Raw genomic sequence first — 16784 nt, forward strand, 5'->3', positions numbered from 1 at the left:
CCAGAGTATTTTTAATTTCAGTAATTGTGTTGTTTGTCTCTATATGTTTATTGTTTAATTCTAGATCTTTGTTAATTGATTCTTGCAATTTCTCCATTTTGTTTTCAAGGTTTTTGAACATCTTTACTATCATTATTCTGAATTCTTTTTCAGGTAGTGTGCCTATTTCCTCCTCATTTATTTGGACTTCAGTGCTTCTAGTTTGTTCTTTTATTTGTGCCATATTTCTCTGCCTTTTCATTATTATTATTATTACTTTAGGTTATTGTGTTTGAGGTCTCCTTTCCCAGGCTTCAAGGGAAGTTGAATTTTTTCCTTGAAGAAGGTTGAATTCTTCCTTTTGGTTTCTGCACTCCTAAGACTGGTCCTGTGGTTTCTGTGAGCTTCTATAGGGTGAGATTTGTGCTGAGTTTTTGTTTGTTTGTTTGTTTTTCCTCTAATGGGCAAGGCTAAGTAAGGTGGTAATCCTGTCTGCTGATGATTGGGTTTGTATTTTTGTTTTGTTTGTTGTTTAGATGAGGCGTCCTGCACAGGGTGCTACTGGTGGTTGGGTGATGCCAGGTCTTGTATTCCAGTGGTTTCCTTTGTGTGAGTTCTCACTATTTGATACTCCCTAGGGTTAGTTCTCAGTAGTCTAGGTCTTGGAGTCAGTGCTCTTACTCCAAAGGCCCAGGGCTTGATCTGTGGTCAGGAATGAAGATTCCACAAATGCATGAGGTGAGATTAAAGCAAATATCCAAAAACAAGAAACCAAAGATGAACCCCAGACAAATATCAGTTACAAAATCAGGCAAATAATAACTAAAATAATGGAATATACACATATACATATACACCCATGAGCAAAGTGAAAACAGTCCAACAAAAATAAAGTACAGTAGACTGATCTGGTGAACAAAGGAAATAAAAAATTATATTTACCAGTTAAGAACAAAAATAAAGTACAAATTGGAAAACAAAACTAAAACAAGGTGCCAAGTGGAGAATAAAGCAATGAAAACAAAATGAACAAATATATTGGGAGAAAAGGAAAGAAAGAAAAGAAAGAAATAATAGATATACAAAGTTAAATAGAGGTAGATGAAGAAGATTTACACACATTAAAGATTAACTGCAAGGGGAAAAAACAATAGGGAAGGCAAACAAAGGAGTAAATGTAGAAAATATAATAGGTTTTTAAAAATTAAAAATATAAAAAAAAAAAAAAACAGAAGAAAAGAGGAAAACTCCACAGAACTGCAAAAGCCCAATGTAGAAGCAGAAGTTTATAACAACAATAGAATGTGTGACTGAATATACACATATACATATACACCCATAAGCAAAATCAAAACAGTCCAACAAAAATAAAGTACAATAGATTGACCTGGCAAACAAAGGAAAACAAAAATTATGTCTACCAGAACAAAACTAATTAAAGCACAAACTGGAAAACAAAACTAAAGCAAGGTGCCAATTAGGGAATAAAGCAATGAAAATAAAACTAACAAATATGTTGAGAGGGAAGGAGAGAAAGAAAGAAAGAATAGATATGCAAAGTTAAATAGAAGTAGATGAAGAAGATATATATACGTTAAAGAGTAACTGCAAAGGGATAAAACAATAGGAAAAGTAAACAAAGGAATATATGTAGAAAAAATAAAAATAGGTTTAAAAATTTAAAAATAAAGAGAAAACAAAAAAAAAAAGGAGGAAAACTCCACAGAACTGCAAAAGCCCAATGTAGAGGCAGAGGTTTATGACAACAATAGAAAATGAGACCGAGAAAAAAAAGCTCAAAAGCTTAATTGGATTTCTTAGTGCCAATAAAACCAATAACTACAACAGAGGAAGGAAAAAAGGAAAAAAAAAACAAACCACAACAAAATCCGCAAGTATCTACAGAAAAAGTAAAAAAAATAAGAATAATAAATGTTTTTCTTGAGCCACTGCTGTCGAGAGTCCTTTCCCTGGCTGGGAATCACAGTCTACCTTACCTCCCTAGGATGCCCTCCAACACTACTGATCTCTGGACCAGCAGTGGGGGCCCCTCAGATTCTAATCTGGTCCTACTCCTGTGTGTTCTTGCCTCCAGTGTCCACAGCTATCAGAACCAGTGCATTTTTTTTTAATGGGAGCTCTCAATGGCCTTTTATATATTCCATTGACACAGAGTCTGCTTAGTTGATCTTGTAGATTTAATCTGCAGCTTGTACAGATGGTGGGAAAGTTTGGGGTCTTATTCCTTAGCCACACTGCCTCTGGGTTTCAATTGTGGTTTTATTTCCACCTTTACATGTGGGTCATCCACTGGGGTTTAGCTCCTGAGGCTACCCTGGAGGGCTTGGGTTTTCCCCTGTGAGGGCCAGGTGTGGAAGTGGTGCAACTGCTTGGGTCACAGGAATTCTGGCAGCACTAGGTACTCAGGGGGGTTGGTGGCTAGGGCAGCAGGAAATATAGTGCTCTAGAAGGGTATGGCAACCAGTATTGGCCAATATGCTGCAGTATTCTTGCCTGGAGAACCCCCTCTCTGATAGAGAAGCCTGGCAGGCCACAGTCTACAGGGTCGCAAAGAGTCAGACATGACCAAAGTGACCCTGTGTGCATAGACGCAAGACTTTTTTTTTGCCCATGGTAGCTCTGCCCCAGTGAGACTTGAGTGTGAAGGTGGCGCAGCTGCTTGGCTTGTGGGGACCCTGGCAGCACCAAGTGTGCAGGGACACAGACTGCCTCCGCCACAGGAGTTACGGCCCTATCAGAGTCTTTTTTTTTCCAAAGCCTCTTGTAGCTGGCAATCAGAAGGCCTTTTTGGCTAGTCTTTCTCTGTAGCTACCCCCATTCAGACACTTAGAGGGCTCCTTTGCCTGGAGTCCTTCTCTGTTGTTTGGCGTGTCAGGCAAATAGAGGGGTACTCCTGGCTGGGGTCCTACTCTGTAGATAGGTGTGTCAGGCACTTAAAGGGGCACCCTGGGTGGGGTCCTACTCTGTAGTTCAGTGCATTAGGCATTTGATGGGCCAGCCTCTCTGTTGTTCAGGGGCCAATGCTGGCCTGTGTGGGGAGAGAGGCTATGGTGATGGCTCCACCCACTACACGTGATTCAGGTGTATTGCGTTGCTTCCATGGTTGCCTCGCTTTCCTTCACTGGCATTTCCCACCACCATCTCCCTCACATCCCCTCAATCTATCTCTCAGAAGTCAATAGCAGCCCTCGCCCTGGGATTGCTCCACAATCCCTAAACTCCAGCTCCCAGCTGCTGCGCCTTCCAGGAGACCAGCGTTCCTGCCTGGGGTGTGTATGGCTGTGGCAAGGACCATCTGATTCTCATTCTGTTTAGGCTGTCACTGATCAGCTGTTTCACTCTCAGCCTTAAATGTTTCTTCTCTGACTCAGACGGTTGCCCCACTGTAGGGATCAGACCCCTGCTTCAGTTCACCGACCTGCTGAGGGCAGGTCCAGTCCTGCTAACACTCCTGTTTTTCCCCCTAGATCCTTCATCCTATCGAGTTTTGCATGGTTCTATATATTCTTTTCCACTGGTCAGGTACTCCTGTCGGTTCTCAGTTGGAGTTCTGCATGCACTTCTATGTCTGAAGGTGTATTCCTGATGTATCCTTGGAGAGAGGTGTACTCCACGGTCCACCTACTCCTCTGCCATCTAGTTCTCTTTCCTCTGCTGTTTTTGCTCACTTGACTAATAACTACTTGTTGAATGAATAGTGTCAGTTCTTCCTCTTCTACTGTGCTTATCTAAAGACTTGTAGATCATTATGTTTACTATATGCTGAATTCCAGGGAAATCTAGTCTGACTACAAAGTGGTTTGCCCTCTGGAATTATTTGAATTGTGTTTCCTTATCAAGGTAAATTAAGGGATATAGTGGTCTAAGTTACACTTAAATATGTTAAATGTAGCATTTGGATACAAATAACTGTTTAGGATCAATACAAGGAAATAGAGGAAAACAACAGAATGGGAAAGACTAGAGATCTCTTCAAGAAAATTAGAGATACCAAGGGAATATTTCATGCAATATGGGCTTGATAAAGGACAGAAATGGTAGGGACCTAACAGAAGCAGAAGATATTAAGAAGAGGTGGCAAGAATACACAGAAGAACTGTACAAAAAAGATCTTCACAACCCAGATAATCACGATGGTGTGATCACTCACCTAGAGCCAGACATCCTGGAATGTGAGGTCAAGTGGGCCTTGGGAAGCATCACTACGAACAAAGCTAGAGGAGGTGATGGAATTCCAGTTGAGCTATTTCAAATCCTGGAAGATGATGCTGTGAAAGTGCTTCACTCAATATGCCAGCAAATTTGGAAAACTCAGCAGTGGCCACAGGACTGGAAAAGGTCAGTTTTCATTCCAATCCCAAAGAAAGGCAATGCCAAAGAATGCTCAAACTGCCACACAATTGCACTCATCTCACACACTAGTAAAGTAATGCTCAAAATTCTCCAAGCCAGGCTTCAGCAGTACATGAACCATGAACTTCCAGATGTTCAAGCTGGTTTTAGAAAAGGCAGAGGAACCAGAGGTCAAATCGCCAATATCTGCTGGATCATGGAAAAAGCAAGAGAGTTCCAGAAAACCATCTACTTCTGCTTTATTGACTATGCCAAAGCCTTTGACTGTGTGGATCACAATAAACTGGAAGATTCTGAAAAGAGATGGGAATACTAGACCACCTGACCTGCCTCTTGAGATACCTGTATGCAGGTCAGGAAGCAACAGTTAGAACTGGACATGGAACAACAGACTGGTTCCAAATAGGAAAAGGAGTACGTCAAGGCTGTATATTGTTACCTTGCTTATTTAACTTATATGCAGAGTACATCATGAGAAACGCTGGACTGGAAGAAACACAAGCTGGAATCAAGTATGCCGGGAGAAATATCAATAACCTCAGATATGCAGATGACACCACCCTTATGGCAGAAAGTGAAGAGGAACTCAAAAGCCTCTTGCTGAAAGAGGAGAGTGAAAAAGTTGGCTTAAAGCTCAACATTCAGAAAACGAAGATCATGGCATCTGGTCCCATCACTTCGTGGGAAATAGATGGGGAAACAATGGAAACAGTGTCAGACTTTATTTTTTTGGGCTCCAAAATCACTACAGATAGTGATTGCAGCTATGAAATTAAAAGACGCTTACTCCTTGGAAAGAAAGTTATGACCAACCTAGATAGCATATTGCAAAGCAGGGACATTCCTTTGCCAACAAAGGTCCGTCTAGTCAAGGCTATGGTTTTTCCAGTAGTCATGTATGGGTGTGAGAGTTGGACTGTGAAGAAAGCTGAGTGCCGAAGAATTGATGCTTTTGAACTGTGGTGTTGGAGAAGACTCTTGAGAGTCCCTTGGACTGCAAGGAGATCCAACTAGTCCATCCTAAAGGAGATCAGTCCTGGGTGTTCATTGGAAGGACTGATGCTGAAGCTGAAACTCCAATACTTTGGCCACCTCATGCGAAGAGTTAACTCATTGGAAAAGACCCTGATGCTAGGAGAGATTGGGGGCAGGAGGAGAAGGGGATGACAGAAGATGAGATGGCTGGATGGCATCAGCGACTCGATGCACATGAGTTTGAGTGAACTCCAGGAGTTGGTGATGGACAGGGAGGCCTGGCGTGCTGCGATTCATGGGATCGCAAAGAGTCGGACGCGACTGAGCGACTGAACTGAACTTAACTGTTTAGGTTTTAAGGAAGCCTTCTTTTGGGGCGAAATTCTCTTCATTATTATGTTTACTTTCTTTTAACCATGTTCTTCCCAGTTCACTTTTGATATCAAGGATAGTTAAGAGATTTCTATGGATAAATAGACATTTTAATGGTGGTTAAACCATTGTCAAATTCTGTGTAGTATATAAAAAATCTGAAGAAAAATTCTGTTTTTACACCATTCTTACCTCTTTTACAATATCTTTCCTAAATTACACTTTAAAGTAATTAATAACTGCCCCCAGTTTTGGATCAAGGTGTTTTGCTATTGTAGATTATACCACTGGTAAGAAATTGTTATAGCTAAAAGTTTTAACTAAGAGGTGCGTATAATATGATGATTAAGAGCAAACATTTTGGATTAGAATTCTGGCTTTTCCATATACTTAAAGTACAATCAAAAGGGACTTTCTGAGCTTTAGTTTCCTTATCTGTAATGTAGGGATAATGAAAAATTTTATTTTATAGGCCGATTGTGATAATGGAATTATATAGCCCATAATTTTCAGCACAGTTCCTGGCACATAGACAGCATTCAATAAAAACCAGTTATTATTGATAATATTATTTTAGCAGTATAATAGTATAATAGCAAACATTATATTTTAGGCTAAGAATATGGCTAGAATTGGGCAAATGCGTACTTGCAGGTAAATTTTTAGAAATCCTTAAATTTATTTTTCCCAGATCAAATCTGCTCTTCCAGGGAAAGATGTTGATTGTCATTGTACAGTAATTTCTTTGTTTATTGTACTTTTGCAGCATTTCAGAATGCCTTGAAGATTTTTCACAGGATAAAAGGTGGTCGAGTTCCAGTTTCTGAAGTGGATAAAGTGTTGGATAGCATGGATATCTTGGTAGTCCCTGAAACTTTGCAGGAAGTGATAAAATATGCTGATATCAACAGTGAGTTATTTGAATTGATGTATACGTATTTCTTTCTTGGCTACCAATTTTTCTGATTCATCCTTTACTTCTCCTTTTCCTACTTGATTCTTGCCCTTTGCCATGACACTGCTTACTGGTGTCTATGATAAAAGGTAGTCTAGAAAAATTAAGTGAGAAGTTTCTAATTGTTGTATTTTGGTATGTTTGGCAAAAATATAAGAGAAAAATGGAATTTTTTTCTTTTCAATGTTATCTCTCTTTTCCAATAGTCATTTCTTGTCTTTGTGGAGAGGTAGTTTCTGTGGTATCAAGAGCATTGACTCCACAAGTTAGGAGAGCTAAATTTCTTAAATTTTCAACTTTGTTTTGTAGCTTTGATTACAAAATCTTCCTGTGCTGTACAATTACATTCTCTTTAAACACGATCCTTAGCATATATTTTATATTAGGTGTTTACATGTGACCAAGAGATGTCCTATAATAATGGATTGATTAGTAATTGATTAATTGATTTATCCATTCATTTAATGAGTCAGATAGTCATTTAATATCTACTGTGCCTGAAACTGGTAGGTGATAGATACACAGATGAATAAAACATATTTATTGTTCTGAAGGAGCTCACATTCTGATGTAGAAAAGGCAAATAAACTGAAAATTATGATAATATATGTAGCAAATACTATTATAGAGTGTATGTATGCATATTGGAAGCACTAGAGAAAGATTATTAGAGGAGGTGATGTCTGAGCTAAATGTTGAAGGATTTGTAGGAGTTAGTTGCAGATGGTGGTAGAGGGTGAAACTTTTTAGACTGAGGGAGCAGTTTGTGTAAATGTGGCAGGAAAATCATCAGACATGGCACCCTTTCTGGTGGGATTCTAATGGATTTTGTCGTTTGGTAGTGGTGGCTTTATAGTGGGCCTTTAGTTGGTGAAGTGTAGTCTGGAGGTAGAAGCAGGCTGCATGCAGTTTCAGTAGGTAGTCGTTTATGGTGGGCTCTTGGGTAGTAGACACGAGTGGAGAGTTATATGTATTGGAACGTGAAGATGTATATAAATAGGAATTTTAAAGACTAATCTCAACTTGTATTATTAAATAGCCTTCAGGGCATGCTTTAACCAGGAGCAACAGAAATCATATATGAAACGACTGCAGTGCCTTGCTTTTTGGCTTATGGAATTCTAGTTTGGGCTTCTAGATCACCCTCTTTATTTGGAACCATGGATTAGACAATACTACTTTCATAGGATTATTGTAGGATATAGATATAAAAATTTGTCACTGTTTGGCACCTAGAACAGGCTCAAGAAATGTGAAGCAGAAACCTAAGAATCATCCTTGACAGCTATGTTCTCTGTGTTTTCCTGGTGAAATTATTACGAAGTACTATTATTTTAAAATCCTACATATCTCTTAAATCTTTCTGTTTTCCAGCATTACTACATTTTTCCTTAGGACAATTGGAAGTCTACCCATATTCTAACAAGTTACCCATATCTGGGCTTCCCTGAGAGCTCAGTTGGTAAAGAAGCTGCCTGCAATGCAGGAGACCCTGGTTCAATTCCTGGGTCTAGAAGATGCCCTGGAGAAGGGACAGGCTACCCACTCCAGTATTCTTGGCCTTCCCTTGTGGCTCAGCTGGTAAAGAATCTGCCTGCAACGTGAGAGACCTGGGAGACCTCGATCCCTGGGTTCGGATGCTCTCCTGGAGAAGGGAAAGGCTACCTACTCCAGTATTCTGGCCTGGAGAATTCCATGGAGTCACAAAGAGTTGGACATGACTGAGTGACTTTCACTTTTCACTTTCACCCATATCTAGTCTTAATCTCCCTTTACACTGTAGCCAGAAAGATCTTTTCAAAAGAAACATCTGTTTATGTTACCTTCTTTGTATAAAATCTAATAATACCTCTTTAATGTACAAGACTTTGCAAAGCCTGGCCTTTACCTGGATCTTAGCTTTATCTCAGACCACATTCTCCCTTACTGTCTGTGCCTTTTTAGAGTTTCAACCTTATACTGCTCTCCTCCTGCCACAGCCATTACACATATTCTGGTATTTTCCTGGAATATTCCTCTCCTCCTAGTTATTCCTGCTTATATGTGAAAAGTGAAAGTGAAAGTCGCTCAGTCATGTCTGACTCTTTGTGACCCCATGGACTATACAATCCATGAAATTCTCCAGCCGAGAATACTGGAGTGGGTAGCCTTTCCCTTCTCCAGGGAATCAACCCAATCCAGGGATTGAACCCAGGTCTCCCGCACTGCAGGCAGATTCTTTACCAGCTGAGCCACAAGGGAAGGCCAAGAATACTGGTATTGGGTAACCTATCCCTTCTCCAGCGGATCTTCCCGACCCAGGAATCAAACTGTGGTCTCCTGCATTGCAGGCGGATTCTTTACCAACTGAGCTATCAGGGAATTATTTATTTATTTTTAAAAAATTTTATTTATTTTTAATTGAAGGATAATTGCTTTATAATATTGTGTTGGTTCCTGCCATACATCAACATGAATCAGCCATAAGTGTACATATGTCTACTCCCTGTGAACATCCCTCCCACCTCCCACCCCACCCCACCTCTCTAGGTTGTCACAGAGCACAGGTTTGAGCTCCCTGAGTCATACAGCAAATTCCCACTGGCTATCTGTTTTACATATGGTAATGTTTCCATGCTACTCTGTCCATTTGTCCCACCCTTTCTTTCACCCCACGTCCACAAGTCTGTTCTCTGTGTCTGCATCTCCACCGCTACCCTGCGTATACGTTCATCAGTACCATCTTTCTAGATTCCATTTATGTGTGTTAGTATATGATATTTGTTTTTCTCTTTCTGACTTACTTCATTTTATATAATGGGCTCTAGATTTGTCCATGTCATGTGAGCCAACACAAGTACATTCCTTTTAATAGCTGAGTAATATTCCATTGTGTGTATGTACCACAACTTCTTTATCTGTTCATCTGTCGATGGATATCTAGGTTGTTTCCATGTTTTAGCTACTATTGTAAATGATGCTGCAATGAACATTGGGGTACATATATCTTTTTAAATTATGGTTTCCTCAGGGTCCTTCTTAATACTTTAAATCTAAACTACACTCTGTTTTTTAGAGATGTTTCCCTGACCTCTCTGAGTAGGTCATATTCTCATATTGTAGACTTTCACAGGATTGATCTCAGTTGCAATTTATATTTTAAACTGTTTGATTAAGGTTTGTGTATTAATTAAGACTAGTTAAGCACCAGGAGAGCAGATATCGTGTCTACTTTTGCTCAATATTGTATCCTCAGTATGTAACACAGTGAATATGGCAGATATTAACTGCTGAAACAATGTTGAAAGAATTAATAATTCTCACTCCATATTCCATCTCCCCCAGTCAGGAAGAACAAGATTTCTTCATTTTGTCATACTAATGAAGTCTTATGTTTCAGTGTATACTGAATTACTAATTCATAATTCCAGATATTGTTCAAAGCCCATAATAGCTGGTCCTTTATTCCTATTTGCACATATTTATGTGGTGTTATAATTTTAGAATAGGATAGCAGCTGTATTGTGTTCAAAAGGAAATACAGTATCTAAACTAAGGAATTCTTTGTATTACAGGTAATCAAATGGTGGATATTGGGGATATCATATTTACTTTGGATGAACTACAGCAAGAGTATGAGAATATTTGTAAGTGATCTCTTGTTGCTATAGCAAGTTTTGTTTATAAATTATCTTTAAGTACTAATGTATAGATTTTATTATATGAGTTTTGAAAGACTTCTTTAAACTCTTTACTCTCTTAAATCAGGGAGATAAAAATTTAATATCAGTCAGTTCAGTTTAGTTCAGTCACTCAGTTGTGTCTGACTCTTTGTGACCCCATGAATCGCAGCACGCCAGGCCTCCCTGTCCATCACCAACTCCCGGAATTCACTCAGACTCATGTCCATTGAGTCAGTGATGCCGTCCAGCCATCTCATCCTCTGTCGTCCCCTTCTCCTCCTGCCCCCAATCCCTCCCAGCATCAGAGTCTTTTCCGATGAGTCAGCTCTTTGCATGAGGCGGCCAAAGTACTGGAGTTTCAGCTTCAGCATCATTCCTTCCAAAGAAATCCCAGGGCTGATCTCCTTCAGAATGGGCTCGTTGGATCTCCTTGCAGTCCAAGGGACTCTCAAGAGTCTTCTCCAACACCACAGTTCAAAAGCATCAATTCTTTGGCGCTCAGCCTTCTTCACAGTCCAACTCTCACATCCATACATGACTACTGGAAAAACCATAGCCTTGACTAGACGGACCTTTGTTGGCAAAGTAATGTCTCTGCTTTTCAATATGCTATCTAGGTTGGTCATAACTTTCCTTCCAAAGAGTAAGCGTCTTTTAATTTCATGGCTGCAGTCACCATCTGCATACCCTGAATATACCTAATAATCAATATTATAATTATATTCCCTGATGGCTCAGATGATAAAGAATCTGCTTACAAGGCAGGAGACCCAGAGTCAATCCCTGGGTCAGGAAGATCCCCTGGAGAAGAAATTGGCTACCCATTCTATTCTTGCTTGAAGAATTCCGTGGACACACTACTGTGTGACTTAACATTTTCACATAATTATATAATATTGCAATCTCATAATTTTTCTGTTTTTATCTTTTGTAACATAGTCAACTTTAAAACAAAGTTCAGTTCAGTTCAGTCACTCAGTCGTGTCCAACTCTTTGCGACCCCATGAATCACAGCACGCCAGGCCTCCCTGTCCATCACCGACTCCCGGAGTTCACTCAGACTCACGTCCATTGAGTCAGTGATGCCATCCAGCCATCTCATCTTCTGTCGTCCCCTTCTCCTCCTGCCCCCAATCCCTCCCAGCATCAGAGTCTTTTCCAAAGAGTCAACTCTTTACACAAGGTGGCCAAAGTACTGGAGTTTCAGCTTCAGCATCAGTCCTTCCAATGAACACCCAGGACTGATCTCCTTTAGGATGGACTGGTTGGATCTCCTTGCAGTCCAAGGGACTCTCAAGAGTCTTCTCCAGTACCACAGTTCAAAAGCATCAATTCTTCAGCGCTCAGCCTTCTTCACAGTCCAACTCTCACATCCATACATGACCACAGGAAAAACCATAGCTTTGACTAGACAGACCTTTGTTGGCAAAGTAATGTCTCTGCTTTTGAATATGCTATCTAGGTTGGTCATAACTTTTCTTCCAAGGAGTAAGCGTCTTTTAATTTCAAGGCTGCAGTCAAAGTAGTAATACTAAAAAAAAGGGAATATTTAATTTGCAATTTGTGGTCATTCTGACATCCTGACATTGACTGTTTAAAAAACCATAGTATGTTTTTCTCTATCACTCATTGTTTAGTTTTTCTTCATTAAGTGCATTGTTTTTGATGTTTTCCTGTTCAGTTCAGTTCAGTCACTCGCTTGTGTCCGACTCTTTGCTACCCCATGAACTGCAGTACGGCAGGCCTCCCTGTCCATCACCAACTCCTGGAGTCTACCCAAACCCATGTCCATTGTGTTGGTGATGCCATCCAACCATCTCATCCTCTGTCGTCCCCTTCTCCTCCTGCCCTCAATCTTTCCCAGCATCAGGATCTTTTCAGATGAGTCAGCTCTCCACAGCAGGTGGCCAAAGTCTTGGAGTTTCAGCTTCAACATCAGTCCCTCCAATGAACACCCAGGACTGATCTCTTAGGATGGACTGGTTGGATCTCCTTGCAGTCCAAGGGACTCTCAAGAGTCTTCTCCAACGCCACAGTTCAAAAGCATCAAATACATTATTATTCTTTACTCTTTGTCTCATTTGTCCAAATGTCATTTGATCAAGATTATCTATGTACATAATTTTAAGGATTATATAGCTCTATAAAGCTTGCTAGAAAAAAAAAGCAGCCTCTTGCCTAATCCTCCTCTCAGTTTCTCCAGAGGCAAAAATTTCAAATGTTTTAGCTGATTACTTGATATTTATCTTCATGACTGAAAATAGCATGTTTATATTGCTACTTGTTAATTTATAAAATTTTAGGTAGACAAAGTAAACTTCCTACTACTGATGCTGAAAGCTTGGCTTCTCTGCACCCATGCTGGATTGAATCTCAGAAACAGAGTATTGAGTGAAGCAGAAAAGAAAGCTTTATTGATTTGTCAGGCAAAAGGGGAACACAGTGGACTCCTGTCCTGAAAAACTATGTGTCCCAACCCAGGGGAGTTTGGTCAGGGCTTTTATAATAATGGTCCAGGAGTAGGGTCTCTGACAAAATTAGGGTGTGTATAGATGCTTTCAAATTGTGGTGCTGGAGAAGACTCTTGAGAGTCCCTTGGACAGCAAGGAGATCAAACCAGTCAATCGTAAGGAAATCAGTCCTGAATATTCATTGGACGGACTGATGGTGAAGCTGAAGTTCTAGTACTTTGGCCACCTGATGCAAAGAGCCGACTCATTGGAAAACACCCTGATGCTGGCAAAGATTGAGGGCAGGAGGAGAGGGGGATGACAGAAGATGAGATGGTTGGATGGCATCACTGACTCAATGGACATGAGTTTGAGCAAACTCTCAAACTCTCCAAGTCCAGGGAGGCCTGGACTTAGCGACTGAGCAACAAACACCAGCGGGCTTGCACTCCAGTAACCTTGTCTCAGGTGGTTGGTCTCCTATCTTGATTAGTTTCTATGATCCCTTTAGTCTTGCCTCTGATAGTTACTTGGCTGCTTCTCCCTTGATTGTTGTTGTTCAGTCGCTCAGTCATGTCCAACTCTTTGCAACCCCATGAACTGCAGCATACCAGGCTTCCATGTCCTTCACCATCTCCCAGAGTTTGCTCAAACTCATGTCCATCAAGTCCATGATGCCATCCAACAATCTCATCCTCTGTTGTCCCCTTCTCCTCCTGCCTTCAATCTTTCCCAGCATCAGGGTCTTCTCCAATGAGTCAGTGCTTTTGCATCAGGTGACCAAGTACTGGAGCTTCAGCTTTAGCATCAGTTCTTCCAATGAATATTCAAGGTTGATTTTCTTTAGGATTGACTGGTTGGATCTCCTTGCTGTCCAAGAGACTCTCAAGAGTCTTTTCCAGCATCACAGTTTGAAGGCATCAATTCTTTGGCACTTAGCCTTTTTTATCCCTGGCTCTCACATCTGTACATGATTACTGGAAAAACCATAGCTTAGACTATACAGACCTTTGTCAGCAAAGTAATGTCTCTGCTTTTTAATACACTGTCTAGGTTTCAGGGTAGGTCATGGAGGCTGGAATTTTGCCTGTGAGAAACCGGGGACACAAGGACTTCCATGCCTGGGGGGCCCACAGAGCCTCATTTGGTTTTACTATTGAAAATAAGAATTTAGTTCTGTTTCATTTTCCCTGTCTGCACCACATCCACCTACTCTTCCTGAACCTATTAAGAAGAGGTGGGAAGAATACACAGAAGAACTCTGCGAAAAAGATCTTCATAACCCAGATAACCACGAATGGGCAATTATTCATCTAGATCCAGACAGCCTGGAGTGCAAAGTCAAGTGGGCCTTAGGAAGCATCACTATGAACAAAGCTAGTGGAGGTGATGGCATTCCAGTTGAGCTGAGCTATTTCAAATCCTAATAGATGATGCTGTTAAAGTGCTGCATTCAATATGTCAGCACATTTGGAAAACTCAGCAGTGGCCACAGGGCTGGAAAAGACCAGTTTTCATTCCAATCCCAAAGAAAGGCAATGCCAAAGAATGTTCTAACTACCTCACAATTGCACTCATCTCACACACTAGCAAAGTAATGCTGAAAATTCTCCAAGCAAGGCTTCAATAGTACGTGAACTGAGAACTTCCAGATGTTCAAGCTGGATTTAGAAAAGGCAGAAGAACAAGAGATCAAATTGCCAACATCTGTTGGGTCATAGAAAAAGCAAGAGAATTCCAGAAAAAAACATCTACTTCTGCTTCATTGACTACTCTAAAGTCTTTGACTGTGTGGACCACAACAAATTGTGGAAAATTCTTAAAGAGACGGGATTACCAGATCATCTTACCTGCCTCCTGAGAAATCTGTATACAGGTAAAGAAGCAACAGTTAGAACTGGACATGGAACAATAGACTGGTTCCAAATTGGGAAAGGAGTGTGTCAAGGCTGTATATTGTCACCCTGCTTATTTAACTTATATGCAGAATATATCATGCAAAGTGCTGGGTTGGATGAACCACAATCTGGAATCAGGACTGCCGGGAGAAATATCAGTAACCTCAGATGTGCAGATGACACCAGGGTTATGGCAGAAAGTGAAGAGGAACTAAACAGCCTCTTGATGAAAGTGAAAGATGACACTGAAAAATTGACTTAAAACTCAACATTCAAAAAATGAAGATCATGGCATTTTGTCCCACCACTTCATGGCAAATAAATGGGAAAACAGTGACAGACTTTATTTTCTTGGGCTCCAAAATCACTGTAGATGGTGACTGCAGCCATGAAATTAAAAGATGCTTGTTCCTTGGAAGAAAAGCTATGACCAACCTGCTGCTGCTGCTAAGTCGCTTCAGTCGTGTCCGACTCTGTGCGACCCCATAGACGGCACCCCACCAGGCTCCCCCGTCCCTGGGATTCTCCAAGCAAGAACACTGGAGTGGGTTGCCATTTCCTTCTCCAATGCAGGAAAGTGAAAAGTAGAAGTGAAGTCGCTCAGTCGTATCTGACTCTTCGCTACCCAATGGACTGCAGCCTACCAGGCTCCTCCATCCATGGGATTTTCCAGGCAAGAGTACTGGAGTGGGGTGCCATTGCCTTCTCCGATGACCAACCTAGACAGCATATTAAAAAGCAGAGACATTACTTTGCTGACAATGGTCCATCTAGTTAAAGCTATGGTTTTTCCAGTAGTCATGTATGTATGTGAGAGTTGGACCATGAAGAAAGCTGAGCGCCAAAGAATTGATGCTTTTGAACTGTGGTGTTGGAGAAGACTCTTGAGAGTCCCTTGGACTGCAAGGAGATCCAACCAGTCCATCCTAAAGGAAATCAGTCCTGAATATTCATTGGAAGAACTGATGCTGAAACTGAAGCTCCAGTACTTGATCACCTGATGCAAAGAACTGACTCATTGGAAAAGACCCTGATGCTGGGAAAAATTGAAGGTGGGAGGGGAAGGGGACAACAGAGGATGAGATTGTTGGATGGCATCACAGACTTGATGGTCATGAGTCTGAGCAAGCTCCAGGAGTTGGTGATAGACAGGGAAGCCTGGCATGCTTCAGTCCATGGGATTGCAAAGAGTCGGACAAGACTGAGTGACTGAACTGAACTGAAAGTTTTATGTGTAGTTATATTCCTGAATCTTTCTTCATTAACATTCTGGAAGAAGAATTTTCACTTCTTTCCCTGTATCAGATTCTGTACTCATGTTTGATTGGCAGTTTAATATAGAATTCTAGGTTGGAAATACATTTCCTTAGAATTTTTCTGTTTTCCAGTTTTCAGTGTTGCTGTCAAATCCACAATTCTTTTGATTCCTGACTTTTTGTATGTAACTGATTTTTTTCTTTGAAATTTTATAGAATAATTTCTTTACCTTTAGTGTTCTGAAATTTCATGATTATGTGCCTTGAAATGGATTGTTTTGGCAACAATTGTGTTGGGTACAGTATAATGTGATTCTGAGAAATTTAAGCAATTTGTTGATGATTTCCTTTCCTCTCTGAATCATTTATTACTCGGATACTTGACATCCTGGATGGATTCTCCTCTTTTTTTTTTTTTTTTTAAAAAAACCTTTTTCTCTGTCATTTTTTGGTGAGATGTACTTAACTTTATCTTCCAACGCATGTGTTTAGGCTTTCATTTGTACTTTCAAGATTTCCAAGAATTTTTTTTCCCTTCTGAAAGTATGTTCTTTTAACATCTTCTTGTTACATGGATATTCCTATTGTTCCATGAACATAATATCTTCTGTTGTGCTAAGGATGATGTTTAAAAATTTTTCTTTTTCATTCATAGTGTTTTCTCCAAGTTATTTTTCTCTTATTTGGCCTTCATTTTAGAGGCATTCTCCAAATGTCTGGTGATCTTTGGTTGTCTGCTTATGATTGAGAATAATGAACTCAAAAGCTGTTTGGAAACTCTGAGACTGGGAGTGGAACTAGTTGACCATGGACTGAACACTCTAGAGTAGTGGTTCTTAACCAGAAGTGATTTTGGTTATCAC

General features: G+C 40.4%; 1 protein-coding gene across 1 annotated transcript in view; it reads left to right on the forward strand.

Annotated features, from left to right (window-relative positions):
* The window catches only part of EFCAB13 (EF-hand calcium binding domain 13), a 119690-nt gene that overhangs the window by 36183 nt on the left and 66723 nt on the right, over positions 1 to 16784 (forward strand). Inside the window, exons 7-8 of the mRNA XM_070357331.1 lie at positions 6467 to 6610; positions 10210 to 10281. Coding sequence (XP_070213432.1) covers positions 6467 to 6610; positions 10210 to 10281 — 216 coding nt within the window. The remainder of the gene's footprint in view (positions 1 to 6466; positions 6611 to 10209; positions 10282 to 16784) is intronic.

Source organism: Bos mutus, chromosome 19, assembly GCF_027580195.1.
Source record: "Bos mutus isolate GX-2022 chromosome 19, NWIPB_WYAK_1.1, whole genome shotgun sequence".
NCBI classification, from domain to species: domain Eukaryota; kingdom Metazoa; phylum Chordata; class Mammalia; order Artiodactyla; family Bovidae; genus Bos; species Bos mutus.